Source organism: Macaca thibetana, chromosome 4, assembly GCF_024542745.1.
Source record: "Macaca thibetana thibetana isolate TM-01 chromosome 4, ASM2454274v1, whole genome shotgun sequence".
Lineage (NCBI taxonomy): Eukaryota > Metazoa > Chordata > Mammalia > Primates > Cercopithecidae > Macaca > Macaca thibetana.
In genome coordinates, this window is record NC_065581.1 from 24859598 (window position 1) to 24878209 (window position 18612).

At 41.0% G+C, this 18612-nt stretch overlaps 1 protein-coding gene across 9 annotated transcripts in view; it reads right to left on the reverse strand.

Moving 5' to 3' along the window:
- The window catches only part of RIPOR2 (RHO family interacting cell polarization regulator 2), a 239407-nt gene that overhangs the window by 49180 nt on the left and 171615 nt on the right, over nt 1-18612 (reverse strand). For all 9 annotated transcript variants that reach the window (XM_050788192.1, XM_050788191.1, XM_050788200.1 and 6 more), the window contains exons 2-8: nt 14977-15103; nt 12923-13078; nt 12159-12237; nt 10167-10190; nt 8374-8427; nt 4565-4714; nt 190-253 (exon numbers count right to left, since the gene is read on the reverse strand). In XM_050788192.1, the coding sequence (XP_050644149.1) occupies nt 190-253; nt 4565-4714; nt 8374-8427; nt 10167-10190; nt 12159-12237; nt 12923-13078; nt 14977-15103 (654 nt within the window). The remainder of the gene's footprint in view (nt 1-189; nt 254-4564; nt 4715-8373; nt 8428-10166; nt 10191-12158; nt 12238-12922; nt 13079-14976; nt 15104-18612) is intronic.

Sequence of the window (18612 nt, forward strand, 5' to 3'; positions counted from 1 at the left end):
TATTTTTGTGTGTGTAGGTAAGCCTCAGCATGAGAAGCATCAGTAAACTATCAAAAGTGGGGAGGGTTGAGAGTGGGTGGCACTGCGTCTTTGCAAGGAAAATAAAAATAGCATGGGCTCTCAAACTTTAAGGAGCTCTGCGCTCTGCAGAGATGGCTCCTTATTCTCTCTAAACAGGGAAAAGAATACCTTTCATCTTGATGGAGAATTCTCCCAGCAGATTCTCTAGCTCCGCTTCAATGGTGCACATATTCTGCAAAGAGGACAGGAGATGAGCATGAGAACTGGCCTTTCACCCAACAGCTCAAAGCACACGACATTTTAACAGGAGCATGACTGCATGAACAACAAGAAGCATTTACCTTTTTGCCCAACACAGCACAGCCTATGAAACATTGTTGACAAAATGTTTGATCTGAGTCTAAGCCCACCTTATAGTGTACAGGAAATTTAGGGCATAGAAGAGCAAGTCAGATTATATCAAAAATAGACAAATTCAGAATGTGGGGTAGACTATAGGAATTAGCATGCATTCTACAAAAAGGCAGTATCATAATTTCTAGATAAAGAGACTAGACAAACATAATCACCAAATGTAACATCTTAACCTTGATTACATTCTGATTTGAAAGTAAATCAATCAAAACAGTTATAAAAGACATTATTGATCCAAATAGGGAAAACTTGAAAATGGACAATATGTTATATAATTCTATAGGATGAAGGTCAATTTTCTTACTTGTGGTAGTGGTATGTGGTTATGTAGGAAATGTAGATCGGTTATTACAAGTAAGAGATCCCTGACTTGATTTAGCCATTGTATTACATATTTCAGTGTATACATACTTCAAAACATCATGTTGTACACCATAAATATGTAACAGGTTTTACTTGCGAATTACAAATAAATTTTAAAAAGAGATCCAGGTTAAAATATTTATGGGGTGAAATGTCATGATGTCTATCACTTACTGTCAAATGACTTGAGGGGCATGGAGGGGGGATTTGATCATATGAGACAGAGGGAAAGCAAATATGGCCAAGTATTACCGATTGGTAAATCTAGATAAAGGTGTATGGTGTTCAATGTACTAGTCTTTCCATTTTTCTATAGGTTTGAAATTTTTCTGAATAAAAATGTGGGACCAAAAGAGCACAAGAGTTGAATTCTGCTCGAATGAGTAAGGCAAACTTCCTGCTGCAATGCCACAGCACCCCAAAAATAATTTTTGGGTCTGACAGTGGTCCTCTCTTTGATGTTGAAGGAACAGGATAGAGAGAAGGAGTAACACCATCTGCACGTGTGGTTAGATACATAACTACCCTCACCCTACTTCCTCAATACCTGAGGACCTAAATAGAACAACTGCAGTTAGAAATGAAAAGGGAAAGTGCTGCGGCCACGGCAGTCCCAGGGAGGCCCTTCTGTTGCTTGACCTTCTGCCGCATGTAAGGCTTCCCAGTGTAAGCCTTACAATCTGGATGCTGCTGCTGCTATGCTAAGCAGCCGTCTCCATTGAAGCTTGATGCAGGGTGATGTCTGCAGGCTTCTTCCTCAGTTGCCAGCCTCCCACAAGGCTAGGGGTTCGAGGGTGACCTCACTGACAAAAGCATGGCCAGCTTGATTAGTGCAGGTTGATATTGCTTCCATTTGAATTCTGTATGCTGAGGAACTCAGCCTAGAGGCTCTGATTCTTCTATGTTTCTTTGTTCTGCTCCAAATGATCACTCTCATGGGATGCAGAGAGAATGGCTTTGCTTTTTCCCTTGTAAGCTCTCACTATGTGAACTAGCTAGCAAGGTTGGGGAAAACTTTCTGAAGTCTGAGCTCTGTGTAGCTTGAAAGCCTTGAAAACAAAGCCTCAGTATTATAAACCAATTTACTTCCTCAGAGTATTGGGCACCTCTGTGAAGAAACAGTTTCTGGAAATATCAACTACGCTATCACGCATGTCAGGATTGCTACCAGTCTCTCTGAAAAACTTGAGAGCAGCTAGGTTAATACTTGAGGACAAGTCTTAATTCCGCCCCACCCCTACCCCCCGGCACCCCTCCACCCCCGCAACCACTGATGAACATTGCTGCACACGCAAATGCACCTGAGCCACCTTGACCGCGTTGTTAAATCCTCATTTTAAACCCTCATCATAACAAAATCCTGGCTTTTGTGGTTATGTGAGGATATACTTCTTTCTTGTCTTTTTGCTTTTCTGTTTTTTTAAGATAGAGTCTGGCTCTGTCACCCAGGCTGGAGTATACTGGCTCCATCTCAGCTCACTGCAACCTCCGCCTCCCAGGTTCAAGCGATCCTCTTGCCTCAGCCTCCTGAGTAACTGGGATTTCAGGGCACACCACCACACCTGGCTAATTTTTGTATTTTTAGTAGAGACGGGATTCTGCTATGTTGGCCAGGCTGGTCTTGAACTCCTGACCTCAAGTGATCCTCCCACCTTGGCCTCCCAAAGTGCTGGGATTATAGGTATAAGCCACTGCACCCGGCCGTGAGGATATAAAACCACCTGACACCAAATGTGGTATGAGGCTACAGAAGTCCTGGACTTCTTTCTTCTCTAAGGCAGTTTAAATTGCACTCTATGTCTTTGAATTTGTGAGCAAGGTCATGATGCCATGCCCTGACACTTCATCAAGGGTGGCTCTGTCTGAAATGACCTGCAAATATGCCAACACAGACAGTCCCTGCATGCTGCTGGTCAGTTATCAGCATTTGTCCTATAAACATCCTCTATAATCGGAAACGGTTCTCCTGATTTCAGAGATCTGCAGAAATGGGGTCTCATGAACTAAGATTGCTTCTAGGCCAGGAATTTTCAATCTGCAGGTCTATAAAGTAGGATAGGGGAGGGTAGGAAGAGTCAGATCTTCATTTTCACTAACATTTAACTGAAATTAAACATGTTTAGGGATGATGAAGGTAGAAAACGAGCCACAGCAGTATTAGCCATACCTGTGACTTTGACACTGATAGAAATCACATACATGTTCATGTCCCATCATTTATTGCAGATAACTTTTTAAAAAATCATTTATACTTTTCATTACTTTGACGTTTCAGTAGTTATTAGAGCCACTACTAGATCTTATAATTTGATGTATTAATAACGCAGCAGCATAGAACTATGTCACACATTGGGCTTTTGAAATATTTTGAAAACTGTACTGATGATATTGAAATAACTATATTTCAATATATTTTCTTCTTTTCAATTCCTATGTATTTTATTTTATGCATTTAAAAAACATTATTCTAGGCCAGGCTCGGTGGCTCATGCCTGTAATCCCAGCACTTTGGGAGGCTGAGGCGGGCGGACCACCTGAGGTCAGGAGTTCGAGACCAGCCTGGCCAACATATAGTAAAACCCCATCTCTACTAAAAATACAAAAATTAACCAGGTGTGATGGCACACGCCTGTAGTCCCAGCTACTTGGGAAGCTGAGGCAGGAGAGCTAGCTGGGAAGCTGAGGCAGGAGAATCACTTGAACCCGGGAGGCAGAGGTTGCAGTGAACCAAGATCGCACCATTGCACTCCAGCCTGTGCGACAGAGCAAGACTCCATCTCTCAAAAATAAATGAATGAATGAATGAATAAATAAATAAATAAATAATTCTAAAGGAGGAAGTTAGGTAAAGAAGCCCTGCTTTAAGTGAAATAAAGAGACAAACTTGGTTTAGACAAGAGGCAACGTGGGAGTGTACACACAAAGGGATCCTACTGACAGTCATCCAAGCTGTCCCTCTGATTCCAGGGCTGAGACAGATGCTCAGCTCTGGGAATTGTCCAACAGACCCTCTACAGGCTGATGACTTCATTCATGAAATCTGATCTCTGAACAAAGACTCATGGGATAGTGAGGAGTGCTGCTTTAATAATTTAGTCATTTCATCAAAGACATTGGTATTAGGTGATCCCAGGAGGAGTGAAGACCTCTCTACCTCTTCCAGAGAGCTGGAAACCAGGAAAGCACACTTGTGTTCACGGTTCTTAATCTTGGCTCCTTTATGATAAAAATTTCTCACAATAAAAAAAAAAACATGGTAGGCAGAGTGTTACTGATATCCAACACTGACATCCAGTGTAGCTATCTGAACCATAGGGTCTGCTCCACTTCCAGGGCTAAAACTCGGCTCGATTTACACTAGAATATTTAGAAGTGTGTTTCAAGGACACAAATCAGGGCAATGTGGCTTACACATTCATTTTATTTTACTTTAGAGATGCGGTCTCACTCTGTCACCCAGGCTGGAGTGCAGTGGTGCGATCGTAACTCACTGCAGCCTCGAACTCCTGGGGTCAAGCAATGCTCTTGCCTCAGCCTCTTGAGTAACTAGGACTATAGGCATGTGCCACCACTCCCAGCTTATTCATTCATTTTAAGCAATTCCACCGATTGCCTTTCTTGCATACTTTTGAGGCTAACAGTGGAACCTCTTTCTAGAGGGTGGAATGAGGTTGTGGGTTGCTGTTTGCCTTGTTCTTGGCAATTACCAACAATTCACACCAGGCCAGATGGGATTCGGCAACTTAAGCAGGTTAGTGGGTTATACCTCTGTGTACTCCTTGTAGCTCCGATTGATCTCTGACAGACTCTCCCGGGCAGCTTTGCTGGCAGGGGATGTTGCAAAGGCTTGCTTCATTTTGCTGGCACCATCCTGGAGGCGTCGCTGGATACAATAAGCTTCATAGAGTTCATCTACCTGCCAGAATCAAAACAGGAAACAGAAATAAATGTCAGGCTTGAAAGAAAATACATAGATCATTGTTACATGATTAACGTACTTTATATTTCTGACCTCTACAAAGAGAATCCTGTAGAAGTATTATCCTTTTAGATAGGGTCCGATCACTTTTATTTTAGCCACTGTGATACATTTTGTCTCAAAACAGACTTTGCTCTAATCCTGTTTTCAAATTACGCAAAAGGGAAACGCCTCTCTTGCATTGTTTGAGGCCATCATTGGAATTGTTTAAAATGACTCCTAGGTGACTTTGTGGGTCCATGGGTGGACTGTAAGTACTAAATAAGAAAGATGAGAGCCTTCTGTAAGTATTAAATTATTAAATAAGTATTAAATAATAAAAATAAGTAAGTATTAAATAAGACTGTAAGTATTAAATAAGGAAGATGAGAGCCTTCTGTTTATAGAACAAACACTGAAAGAGTTTATACAATTTCATACCAAGGTGAAAACTTTGTAGTATCCTAGGCTAATATCACTTTAAGAGGTAGTGTCACAATATTAGGATTTGTAATCCTGATAATTACATATCCGGATTTAGTATTTCATAAGGTAACTTGGGGATATATAGTGAAGATAATTTTTGTGAAGATAATTTTTGTAAAGTCTTGGCTCAACTGTAAACAGAAAAAGTTATTCTTAAAATTAGGGTAAAACACAATTGTCAAAATATATCAAACTGAACGCTTAAGAACTGAACTCTTTTTCATGTAAATTATATGACAATTACAAAAAAAATGGAAGCAATATAAATGAACTTTTCTTTTGCTACACATCTACACTTATGCTTCTAAATAATAATATTATACCCTTTTCAAATGACTATTGATTTTATACTCATATAAGCCTGATAATCAGCTAATTCTTCTAAGGAGGTGATTCTCAATCAACCCAAGGCAATTTTGACCCCCAGGGGTCTACTGGCATCTAGTGGGTAGAGGCCAGGCCTGCTGCTAAACATCCTATATGCAGAGGACAGCTCCTGCAGGAGAGAATTATCTGCAAATGCCAGCAGTGCTAGGGTTGAAAAAAATGTTTGTTTTTTTTTTTTAGATGAGGTCTTGCTATGTTGCTCAGGCTGGTTTCTAACTGCTGGGCTCAAGTGATCCTCTTGTCTCAACCTCTCAAGTAGCTGAGACTACAGGTGCACATCACTGTGCTTAGCTGGGGAAAAAAAAAAAAAAACCTGTTCTAAAGTTATTCCTAATGATATTTATCTCTACAAGTCTGGTACTATCTTTAATTGACTGCAGTTAACTACAATAATTTTCAGACGGATAACAAACAACAATACCATCAGGCATTGTCAAATGCAAATAAAACCTATTGCTTTGGGGAGGCATACTTACCTAGCACTGTTTGAATTTTCAGTTCAGTATGAACTTTGTTTCTTCAAAAAGGAAGCTTAACTATAGATCCAGAAGGTGGAGATGCATATACTAGATTTCAGAGTTTAAGAGTCCCCTTTTGTTCTGAAGGCAAACTTTTGGCTGCTTAGTAAAAAGCATTACTATAACCTGTCTGAGGAGTACAATTTTCCATAATTGCTTTCTCTACACAGATATCAATGACACTTAGCTTAGAATGCAAACATTAAGAGACTAAAAATTATTCTCTTGATTAAAGGATTCTTTGTTGCTATTTACTTCAACAATGCACTCAACTCCACTGAGAAGAATGATGAAATTGAAAAGAATCATCTTTAATCTTCAGGGTCAATGGATTTATCTCTGATTAAGAGGGAGATATAAGACTCAAGGAGTGTCCTATCTGCTGATGACATCTTTTGTTTGATGGTTGGCATAGAGTGTGGTTTCCATACTTTAAAGCTAAGCCTCATCTGGTGAGCTTGTTAAAATGCTGATGCCCAGGCCCCACTCTGAGGTGCTGATTCCGTAGGTTAGGGCTGGGCCAGGAATCTGAAATTTTAAGTAAACATTGCAAATTGTTCTGATATAGGAGATCCCCACAAAACTTTTAGAAACCCAAGTGCTAATATCTCTTCCAATGCAGGTCAGGCTATGTCACCCATGTGGTCTTTTGGGGGAACTGCCCCTGCAACCCTTTTCCCTACTAGTGGGTATGCCAAAGTTTCTGAGCTTGTTATCCTTTCAATAAGGAGACAGTGCTCACAGGACCATCGGTATAGCCATAATGACTTAATCTATTACTTTGTGTAGCGAGAAAGTTTATTCTTTGTTTTTGCTTAAATATCAACCTATCCTAGCCAAATAGAATTAAACTTTTGGATGAAGTATACCTATGTAGTCACCTTAGCAGAAAGCCATTTGTAGGCAAGCATTTATCTTACCTATGAGTCAGCAATGGCTCATTAAATAAACTGATTAATTGAATCATTCAATTACATATCATTTGTTAGGCATCTGGATATAAGATGTTGCAAACAAAGAGTACCATTGACCTTTGAAAACCATTAGGATTGTTCTATCTAACGAGCATGGATACAACATTGATAAATACACCCTTACTTCATACTGATAGTTTTCTTGCTGTTTTTTGAATTAAACAATAATAGGTCAAAGCTTGCCTGCCACATAAATACCTTCTGATGGATGTCATTGTTTTATTTATTGAGTTTAGCAGAAATAGGAGCAATTTCAGATTTGCCTAGGTAGTAAATATCTTTCAAAGCAAGAATGTACAAAGGTAGTAGCATATACATGTGTATTCACACATACAAATCGTCCTAGAATTTTAAATGGGAAAGGATTCTTAGGATCATGGAGATCAAATCTGTGCACCTCCCCAGCGCCACTTCACAGAGCGGAAAGCCAAGATTCACACAGATGACATAGCAAGTGAGTATGTGGCAGAGCTGGGACTAGAACCTAGGGCTTCTGACTCTTAGAGAGATCTGCTAAAATTCCCAGGCTTCCCACTTGGAAGAGAGGCTGATGGATATAGACAAACAGGAATTGGTAATTGTGTGATTTAGCTGCCTCTAAAGGTAGATGTTTTCTAGCTGGCACCAGTAACTCCTGACAGTGCCCAGAACAAGGGGGTGATAGCCTCATTGTACCACCAGTGAACTATAGGGTTCAGGGCTGAGTGTGTGGGACACTGGCAAGCTAGTGCACATCCAGGGCAGAGGGGATAACACGGCACCTGAAAACCATGCTATATGAGGGAGAGTGGAAAGAACCAAGGGCTTGAGAGAGATTGAGGGAGGCGCTGAGACAGCGATCTTTTGGTAGTTACAAGGCCTTCATGAAGAAGTTTATGGGGTACCAAGTGTTATGTAGAACCAGAGTGTAAAGTCAGGCAAACATGAAGTTTTTTGTAGGGCTAGTTTGATTGATAGTTTAAGCACACTACACTGAGGCTGGAAGTCCTCCACCGGGCACTGTGCCTGTTACTTAGCACTTAATAAATGTTTGTGGAACTGAGGTAGAGCCAAAACTGTGCCGGGTCATCAGGCCTTCCATTCTTATTGTTCCTCCATCTTTAGTGCCCATTTGAGGACTTAATTGCTAGTCAGCTTGAGAGTCAATTGGATAGGAAGTTCTCCATGCACTAGATACTACGATCAGACCAAAGGTGTACTTGATTAGCAATAGAACTGAAAAACAGGCAACGAGAACAGGAACTTCAATTACCTTACTAATGTGAAACTCCAGGCGTCTCATGTATCTTTCAATTGTTTTAATTTGCTAGAATTAAAAGAAGTTTGAAAAAGTACAGTCATTTATAGTTCATTTGACTCAGGCTTGTGAGAATATCTTTATTATATCATACTCAAAAATACTAGAAAATCCAATATATTTCTCCTTTCCTTCCCCTTTCCTCCTATCTTTGATGCTATTTTAGAGATTCACTAATACCAATTTGGATTTTTTTTTTTTTGAGACAAGGTTTCATTCTTGTTGCCCAGGCTAGAGCATAATGGCGCGATCTCGGCTCACCGCAACCTCTGCCTCCTGGGTTCAAGCGATTCTCCTGCCTCAGCCTCTTGAGTAGCTGGCATTACAGGCACCCGCCACCACACCTGCCTACTTTTTGTATATTTAGTAGAGACGGGGTTTCTCCATGTTGACCAGGCAGGTCTTGAACTTCTGACCTCAGGTGATCCACCCACCTTAGCCTCCCAAAGTGCTGAGATTACAGACATGAGCCACTGTGCCTGGCCCTGGAAATTTATTTTTGTAATATTGAATAAATATTCTGAGATGTGAACTTGAATTAGTTATCGGAATCCTTGTGTTTAACAAGGAGAAAGGCCAATCCGATGGAAGTCATTAGGTTCTGACAGAATAGTATCATATGGGAGTATATTTAAATTTCTTCATAATAATATATTTTATCTTCTAAGATTGTTTTTTTTTCCCATTCACATTTTAGTGTCTCTGAAATTGGGGTGCATTTTACAATTGCTACTGGCAGACGGCTGTCTGTACAAGCTCAAAGATAATCATAGTTGTTCATGTGTCATCTCTTTGAGTTGTAATTATTATATGCATTTAATTTAATCACCTTTTAAAATGTCTTCAAAAAGAATACACTATGATTCAGCATTGAAATAAAATTATTGTGCACATAGGAAGGCATGGAGCAGCATCATATATAAATTTTTTAAAAAAGAAAGAAAAAAATCTGTGTCTAAATAGACCTAACAGTTTTCTTGATAACTATAAAATACAAATTTTAGGTGAAATGAAACAACTGTCAGATTTTAACTGGAATCCTTTTTTTCTCTTCATGGCACATGAAATAATGGTTCATTTTCTAATCAACGATGACTTAGATGTGATGAAGTATAGTAATTTATATTCAGAGACAACACAGGTAAAGGCCTCCAAACGCTTGGGAAGTTCTTAAACTTATCAAAACACAAACTTATCAAAACACTACAACCCAGTGGCATTTTTATGGACGTGACCTTAAACACTTTATTTAATCTATAGATCACAGTACTTGTATTATCCTCATTAGACAAGAGTATGCATTTTTCCAGGATTCGAAAAACTATCAGTTCTCTAGGATTTTACTGTCCCTAACAAGGTCTGCCATTGACTTCTCAAGGATGCAGAGTTCTATTTTATATTTTGAGACAGGGTTTTGCTCTCTCACCCAGGCTCCTGGAGTGCAGTGGGTGCAATCATGGCTCACTGCAGCCTTGACCTCCTGGCTTCAGGTGATCCTCCCACCTCAGCCTCCTGGGTAGCTGGGACCACAGGCACACACCACCATGCCTGGATAATGTTTTATATTTCATTTTTTGGTAGAGATGGGATTTTGCCACATTGCCCAGGCAGGTCTCGAACTCCTAGGCTCAAGCAATCCACCCACCTCGGCCTCCCAAAGTGCTGGGATTACAGGTGTGAGCCACCGCGCCCAGCAAGGATGCAGATTTTTTTTCTTATTAGCACCCCAACACAGAATGGCAACTTACCTTGTCTAGTTCATACAGCACACCCTACAATAAAAAAAGGAATATCTGCATTTAAACATCATCCTCCAAAAGGTTACCCATCTTAACAGAATGATTTAGCACACATTTCCACATTATCTGTGGAAATAATAATCAGCTCTACAAAATTCGACTGGATATTTTACATTTGCTTTAAAAGAATAAAACCTTGGGTTATTTTAAATACCAGTAAGAGTACATTTAAGAGCTGACATTTATTTACACTCTGTTTCTAGCATTGCATGCAGTCCTCCCTGCCCCTTGCGATCTTTAAAGTTTTCACTTGCTTTGAGCTCTCCTATCCTACCTATTGAGGGGCATAGAAATTCACGGTCATTAAAAAAAATTTAAAATAAATGGTATGAATATAAAACATAGCAGTGGCGTATGTGTTAAAAAATACTTGCCTCGCTGTCTAAGCAAATAAAATTGATATTTAAGAAGAGTTCTCTTTTTTTTTTTTTGAGACAGAGTTTCGCTCTTGTTGCCCAGGCTGGAGTGCAGTGGCGTGATCTCGGCTCACCACAACCTCCGCCTCTCTGGTTCAAGTGATTCTCCCACCTCAGCCTCTCGAGTAGCTGGGATTACAGTGCCTGCCACCATGCCCAGCTAATTTTTGTATTTTTAGTAGAGACAGGGTCTCGCCATGTTGGCCAGGCTGGTCTTGAATTCCTGACCTCGGGTGATCCACCCGCCTCGGCCTCCCAAAGTGCTGGGGATTACAGGCGTGAGTCACCACGCCCGGCCTTAAGAAGAGTCCCTGAGACTGTGATAAGCTTTTCTCAAATTGTTTTTAAAGCCAGCTCATTTCCTGTGTGCTCACAGTATCATAGTATAATCAGTGCACTATCCTTGTATCCTCCAATTGAAGGATTTTTAAGGAACAGGAGGTCTTGGCAGAAGCCCCTGCGTTTGTTCACCGTTGTTTTCCAGGAGGGACATTTGCAGCCACTGAGGATAGTCAAGGGCATTCACCAGCTCTGAAAGCCCTGACACAAGGGGTTCCACACAGATGCAGGCAATTTATATCCTAACATCAGTAGAACATAAAAATTGTTAACATTGATAAAGCCTTGAATCTCTAAGCCTTTGAAAAGGACAACAGTATACATTTGAGCACATTTCCTACAAAAGAAAAAGATAGCAGCTATGAGTGTCTAGTTGCACCCCCTAGGAATACGTTGAGTTTTCTTGGGCTGATTTCTTGAAACAGTGAGGTATAATATCTAGAGCTGAACAAAACCATTTAAAATAGTGTAGACATTAGAACCACCTCTTCAATCACACAGGTCCTCACAGATTCATTAGAATAGAAGAAATTTGCAACATAACGTGTACTTGATCTGGTCTAAGAACTCTAACTTCTCATAGTGGTTACACCTTTCAGCCTCTTTTCCCTCCCTGATTTTACTGATTATATTTTAAAAAATTGGAGACAAAGTAAAAGTTCTAGATTCCAAATTCTTTATATTAATTTTTTATATTTTTAAAAAACAGAGACAGGGTCTCACTTTATTGCCCAGGCTGGGCTCGAACTCCTGGCCTCAAGCGTTCCTCCCACCTTGGCTTCCCAAAGTGTTGGGATAACAGGCATAAGCTACTGTGCCTGGACCCAAATTCTGTATGTACTAACAATATGCTAGGAAAACTTCAACTTCTCATTTTGTTATATTATTTGGGAGGGTGGTAGAGAACATTAAAATTTTTTTTCCTGATTATAAAGTTTCATGAAGATAGACATTTAAAAAATGATCTCATAAACATGCTTGGAAAATATTGAAAAGTATTAAGTAGAACACATTAAGAAGAAAACATACCCTTCTTTTTCCTTCTAAGACATACTGGGGGATGCAGATAGTACTCTGCCCCTTGGATCTCCTCTTCTTAAACATTCCTCCCCAGCCCCATCGAGTAAAATAAGGTATTTGGCTAAAAAGAACAGTGTTAACATCCTAATGACTGGATAGTACCTACCAGGCGAGAGTTTCTTTTCATATCTTTTAACTGAGCTGTCAACTTGTCCAGCTCCGTCTGGTGAACCTCCAGATATTCACTGCAAAGATAAGACAAGATGTAATTGTAATCTCTGCGCCTGTTAAGTGGAATCTGGTGCTGTTGCTGACTTTTCCTTCTCAAAGGGGATTAAGAATTGAACCTTGCTCTGTAGTTGGGGAGGAGGCTTTGTATTTTCCCAATCTTTCAACATTTGGAAAGCTCTAGCAGTGGCACTGGATACTATCCAGCTGGGAAAGTAGAAAAGGAGAAAAAGGCTGAAAGTCGAGAAAAGAAAAACCAATGTGGGAGGCAAGGGGCAAGATGTCTGCAGAGTCAGCCCTGGCTCTGGCCTCACAGAATTCTATCTAGTCAAATAGAACAAATAGTGAATGTCCCACTGCACAGTAAGGAAGTCTTATTCTGGGTTCACAATCCCTGTAAGATATCAGGGAGGTTTCAGAACCCTCCTTCAGCAATCTCTAGAATGGATATGTCTGTCCATCATTGTTTAAGTGAAACTCAATACTGCACAGGGTTCCAGGTCTCCATCAATGTTATGAATATGATGTGGAATACCAACATATTTCCCATCTTTGGGACTTACATCAGGCTTCCCTAATTGTGGTGCAAGAATAAAATACATCCTACCAAAATACACATCTAAAAAATGATCTCATAAGACCAGCTTTTCTCTGACCCCTTGGTTCTTTCCTTAAAGTACATTATCAGGTTCAAGTTCTTACTCAAGTCCATTTTTCAAGGCCCTGTAGACTTCTTCCACCCTTTTAGGCTGAGGCTCTTTGGGGGGATTGTTGTTTTTGTGGCCTAAATTGTGCATTTTCTTCAGTTTGGCCTGAGGCTTCTTGAGAGCGGAGGAATTTTCAATGAAGGAGTTACACCTATGGAAAGAAAAAAAGAACAGAAGAAATTGTGAGGATTGGGCTTCCAAAAGGATTTGACCAAAGAAAAATGTCTTCTATTATTTACTTATTTTTTTTAGAGACAGTCTTCCTCTGTCATCCAGGCTGATGTGTGGTAGTGTGATCATAGCTCACTGCAGCCTTGAACTCCCGGGCTCATGAGCTCAAGCGATCCTCAGCCTCCCAAGTAGCATGTACCACCACACCCAGCTGAATAGTTTGTTGTTGTTTTTAAAGAGAGGGGGTCTCACTTTGGTGTCCAGGGTAAAGTGCAGTGGTGTGATCATAGCTCACTGCAGCCTTGAACTCCTGGGCTTGAGTGATCCTCCTGCCTCAGCCTCCCGAGGAACTGGGACCACAGGCATGCACCAGCATGCCTGGCTAATTATTATTATTATTATTTTTTGGTAGAGATAGAATCTGGCTTCAGGCAATCCTCCTGCTGTGGCCTCTGTTTTTAAAAACTTTTTTTTTGTAGAGATGGGGTCTTGCTATGTTGCCCAGACTGGTCTTGATCTCTTGGCTTCCAGCAATCTCCAGCATTAGACTCTCAAAGTGCTGGGATTACAGGCATGAGCCACTGTGCCTGACCAAGAAATGTCTTTGTAATCATCTTGTGTTCACATTAGTGTCCTTTGCAGAAGGTAATGTTCCCAGATCTGAGCCATCCTGCATTTAGTTTCTTAGTATTAGATTTGTTAACTGCTGAAACCAGAAAGCTTTGTTGGGCAGAGGCTACCTAGAGTCAAAGTCTGGCTTCAGGGAATGTGTATTCTGAGTGAAAATGTATTGCTTTTCTAAAACATCATAGGAAGTTAAGGGCAAAGAGCTCCAGGTGGACATAATGAACAGGCAGAAGGATATAATCTAACTAAAAAAATACATGTACTATGCAATTTTAGGTACAAGTGTCTATGAAATTCAACGAGGATGTGAATAAATCCTTTTCGATAAGGGACCATAAGCATGACAAATAGCTAATTCTATATGACATTAAAATACATGTAGCTTTTTTTTAAGCTTTATTTTTAGGAAGTAAATTACTGACTAGGTATAACTTATAAAATTTCAACATCTCTAGTAGTGTCAGGGATACAGCTTGCAGCGGTAAGATGGATATCTGATAACTTAAAACCAGAGTACCGATCTGATTAGGAGATGCAGAGGCTAGGCCACTCACTGACTCAGTTATCAGCAGGAAAGCCGAGATCTCCGAGGCCGGAAGCTGCCTACTGCACCCCTCCCAGGTTAGTTATTCGTTATAATCCCTGCCATCACCGTGTGCACAACTGGGACAATACAGGTCAAACAAAGCACATAGGGACCCTCAGAGGGCAAAGACCTTTATGACAACAGAAAAACTGAAGATAAACTTGGTTACATGTTGCTTATTCACTATCTGTTCTTTCTTTCTTGAGTTCCCCTAAGTCCTGGTTCAGATGAGAGGAGATTCACAAAACTAGAAAGACTCACTTTGGCAACCCTGTCTGAATGACACCTGCTCCCCAGAGTCAATCTGCAGAGGCATAGTCATTATCCACTGCACGACTTCATAGCACACATAGTCTCCAAAGTCTGAGTGCAATGGAAAATGCGCTTCAAAAAGGGGTGGAAGTAGGGGTAGTGAGAGGTCTATGCATATATCACTGGTTTGTCCTAAATCCTTAGCCATCATCCTTGCAGGAGGAATTCTAAATGATAGAAAATAAACTATAGCACTTAATTTTTGGTACATCCTTTCCATAAAAAAGATTAAAATAGTGGGTGCGGGCGCAGGGGGAGGCTGATGAGGCCGAATGCACACAGACCCTCTTCACAACATCAAAGTTCACTTCCTTGGCAAGCTGCACCCCGGGAGAGAACCACACAGTACTTGCCTGGATCGCCTTTCCTGGAGGCCGCTGAAACCCGCAAAGGACTGGCTTCTAATGATCCCATTGGGCCCTCCAGGCGAAAAAGACTGGGATCCTACCAACATGATTTCCGGGAGTCTGGTCGGTAGTCCTAGAAGACAGTGGAAAGATCATGACAATTTACAGGCAGGTTCAGACAGAAGATGCACTAAGCTTGTCAATAATGACAAAGGCTGTAAAGTAAGCCATGAGACTGTTAAGTGCTGTGAGGTTCTTTATTATGGAGTGTCCTGAAGACAAAGGGCTTAACTCTCAAAAGAATAAAAAAGATACCTATCTACCTAGATGAAAATAAATATAGCCGGGGCGCAGCAGCTCACGCCTGTAATCCCAGCACTTTGGGAGGCCGAGGCGGGTGGATCACCTGAGGTCAGGAGTTCAAGACCAGCCTGGCCAACCTGGTGAAACCCCGTCTCTACTAAAAATACAAAATTAGCCGGGCGTGGTGGCACATGCCTGTAATCCTAACTACTTGGGAGGCTGAGGCAGGAGAATGGCTTGAACCCGGAAGGCGAAGGTTGCGGTGAGCCGAGATCGCCCTACTACACTCCAGCCTGGGCAAAAAGAGCAAAACTCTGTCTAAAAAAAAAAAAAGTAAATATAAATTATACAAAACTACAAAACTGCCCATCACTCTAGGTTTCCTTCAAGATTTTTTTTTTAAACAAGGTTCAACCACACCCTCAAAAACATGAAAACTGTTGCAACATTAACCTCCATTCGACAATAAAAACACACAAATAGGCCAAGTCAAAGTTTCAGATAAATCATGCATCAAACTGAAAACACAGTCAAGTCTTAAGGCGGAATTCTACACCTAGGGGTCACAAGGCTAAAACACTAGGTTTCTTTAGAGATGAACTTACTAAACTAGCTCTCCCTTTCTATCTTTAAGAATATTCTGAAAGGTAAGATTGTGCCACTACTATGACAGTGCAAAGTAAGAAGGGTAAAGGGAGTGCTCACAAAAGAAGTGATAATCTAGGTTAGATAAGAACACAAGGGCCAGGGGAAGGTAAGAGGAAAATACAGCAGAAAGCGCACAACCTGTATTTCAGTCGTTTGCTTGGCTTTTGTGAGGACTTACCACAACAGACCAAGAAGCATTGTCAAAACACAACTTCAGCTGAACAGAAGCCCGGGGCTAGTTCCCCCAAAGGATGCCCCTGGAACTGTTAGGTAATTCTATTCCTTTTAGATCAGGAGTCAAAGCACATACCATTGTCTTAGCAGGTGACTTCAATCCAGAGAGGGGGACAGGCCAGCAGGAAAAAGGGGAAATAGTTACGGCCCAGATTGAAGACTCCAAAGTGGGCAGACACCAAATCGGTATGTTTGCAGAGTGTCGACAACTGCCCTTTAAAGACTCAATGAAAAAGAAAGAAAAGCTAAAAAACAACAGCGGCAGAACTCTCTGGTAGTACATCCAGATGTAATGGAAAGACCAATTTCACTAGACCTTCCTCAAAGCTGCGCGAAGCAGCTCAGGAAGGAAGGCAGTTTGAGTGAGTTACTTCCCCAGAGACAGAAGGACAAACAGACCCCTCCCCCATGCTACTGCAGGTTTTTAAATCCCCTCCCTCCCTCTCCAGGAGAGAGCAGCCCTGGAGTTTGTATGCATTCTTGCGAGGTACAGGTGCTGACTCACTTGGCTACAGGTCTGGCAATTGGTTGCTCTTTCATCCGGGTGAGATGCAAATCCCACACTAGCTGGGGAGGAGCAGCTTACATTTTAGGGCATTCTCCAGAATTTTAGAAATAATGAAGAAGTATGAGCAGTAAAAGTAATAAGTAGGGCACAAATGGTTAGACAAAATGCAGGTGCAGATAAGGTTCTCTCTGGTTACTTCTCCCCAGCCTCAAGGCTCAAAAAACTCCTAATTCTGTTATAAATAATTTTTTGATACCACAAGGAAATAGCATTTGAACATAAATTTAATTTTCTCAGCAAGGCAATTTTTACTTCTATAGAAGGGTGCAACTTGCGAATGGAGTAATGGTGAGAGCACACCTGGACAGGGGAGGGGCAAGAGTTCTTATTCCTGATGCAGGGCCCTACTGCTGTGTCATTCCCCTATTGGCTAGGGTTGGACTGCACAGTCTAAGCCAATTCTGATTGACTGTTTTAAAGAGAGTAAGGGTATGAGCCAGAGTGGTGGGGTGGGTAGTTTGGCAGGAGGGATGGTTAGAAACAGGTAACTAAAGGTGACTTAGGTCAGAGCAGGTGACCAGGTGTGACTCAAGTCAAACAGGTGACCAGGATGAGTCAGGACGGAGCAGGTGACCAGGGGAACAAATGTGAACTACTGATTAGGACTGGTGGTAAAGCTATTTACTGAAACTAGGAGCAAGGAGAGAAAGACAACCAGAAGGTTAAACTTTAAAATGGAGAATCAAAGAATAAGAGAGCTGAACACACTGACATACTGATTCTTCAAAGAGAAATTTGGGGTTCACTATATTTAACAATTCCTTTAAATCCTTAATGAGGTTCTCCTCTGTGCTCTCTGCTGGTTACTAAGAAATCTGTCTACATTTCTTTGAGGGGACCTTTCTTAGGTTCATAAAGCATGCCTGTGGTATCACTGTATACCATGCAAACTTCTAATAAACTATAGTGCTTTCTTGATATTTCTGTTCTTTCTGTACTCAATTTGACAACCAAGCACCCACCTTAATGTCTCAATTTGGCAAATTTTAGTATTCTATCTTATTTTGTAAATTATTGTTCAATATATCTATTGTATCACAGACACTCTTTGATCAAAGGAAAAAACTTAGAGTATTTGAAATATTTAACTGTATAGTTATCTCATACCTCCTAGAAATTATATTTTTCAAGCCAATTTTCCCCCCCTTATCCATTGGATCACTGTAGTTTAAATTACTGATGGCTGGCTCCTATCCCCAGGCACTGTTTAATTAATATGGGGTATCACCTGGGTATGGGGAGGTGTGTAAAGTCCCCAGGTGATTCTGATGTTCATCAGTGTTTGGGAGCCACTGACTTCAGAGTTTTGATTGAACAATCAGTTGCACTAGTGATAGGCAGAAAAAAGAGGAAAGAAAAGAAAAATACCAAGTTCATTGCAAATTTAAGACTTCTGTTAAAATAATCTGCTACAATTAATCAATTCCAACTCTTTCACTAAATGAATTAAACACTGGAGAGTAAAACATATGTACCAGATTGTAAAATAATTTTCCTTCTTCCTCATTTTTTGTAACAGGTGAACAAGGTTCTCAAAATCAGAATAAATGTCTGTCCAGGATCCTAAGATTGTCAAATGCTTTGGGAGGGGGAATAATGCTCAGAAACTTTTCATTAAATTTATGGTTGGGCACAGTGGCTCATGCTTGTAATCCCAGCACTTTGGGAGGCCGAGGTGGGTGGATCATCTGAGGTCAGGAGTTCGAGACCAGCCTGACCAACATGGTGGAACCACCCCACCCCCCCCTCCCATCTCTACTGAAAATACAAAAATTAGCCGGGGGGCGTGGTGACTGGTTGCCTGTAATTCCAGCTATTGAGATTACAGAGGCTGAGGCAGCAGAATCGCTTGAACCTGGGAGGTGGCGGCTGCCGTGAGACAAGACCAC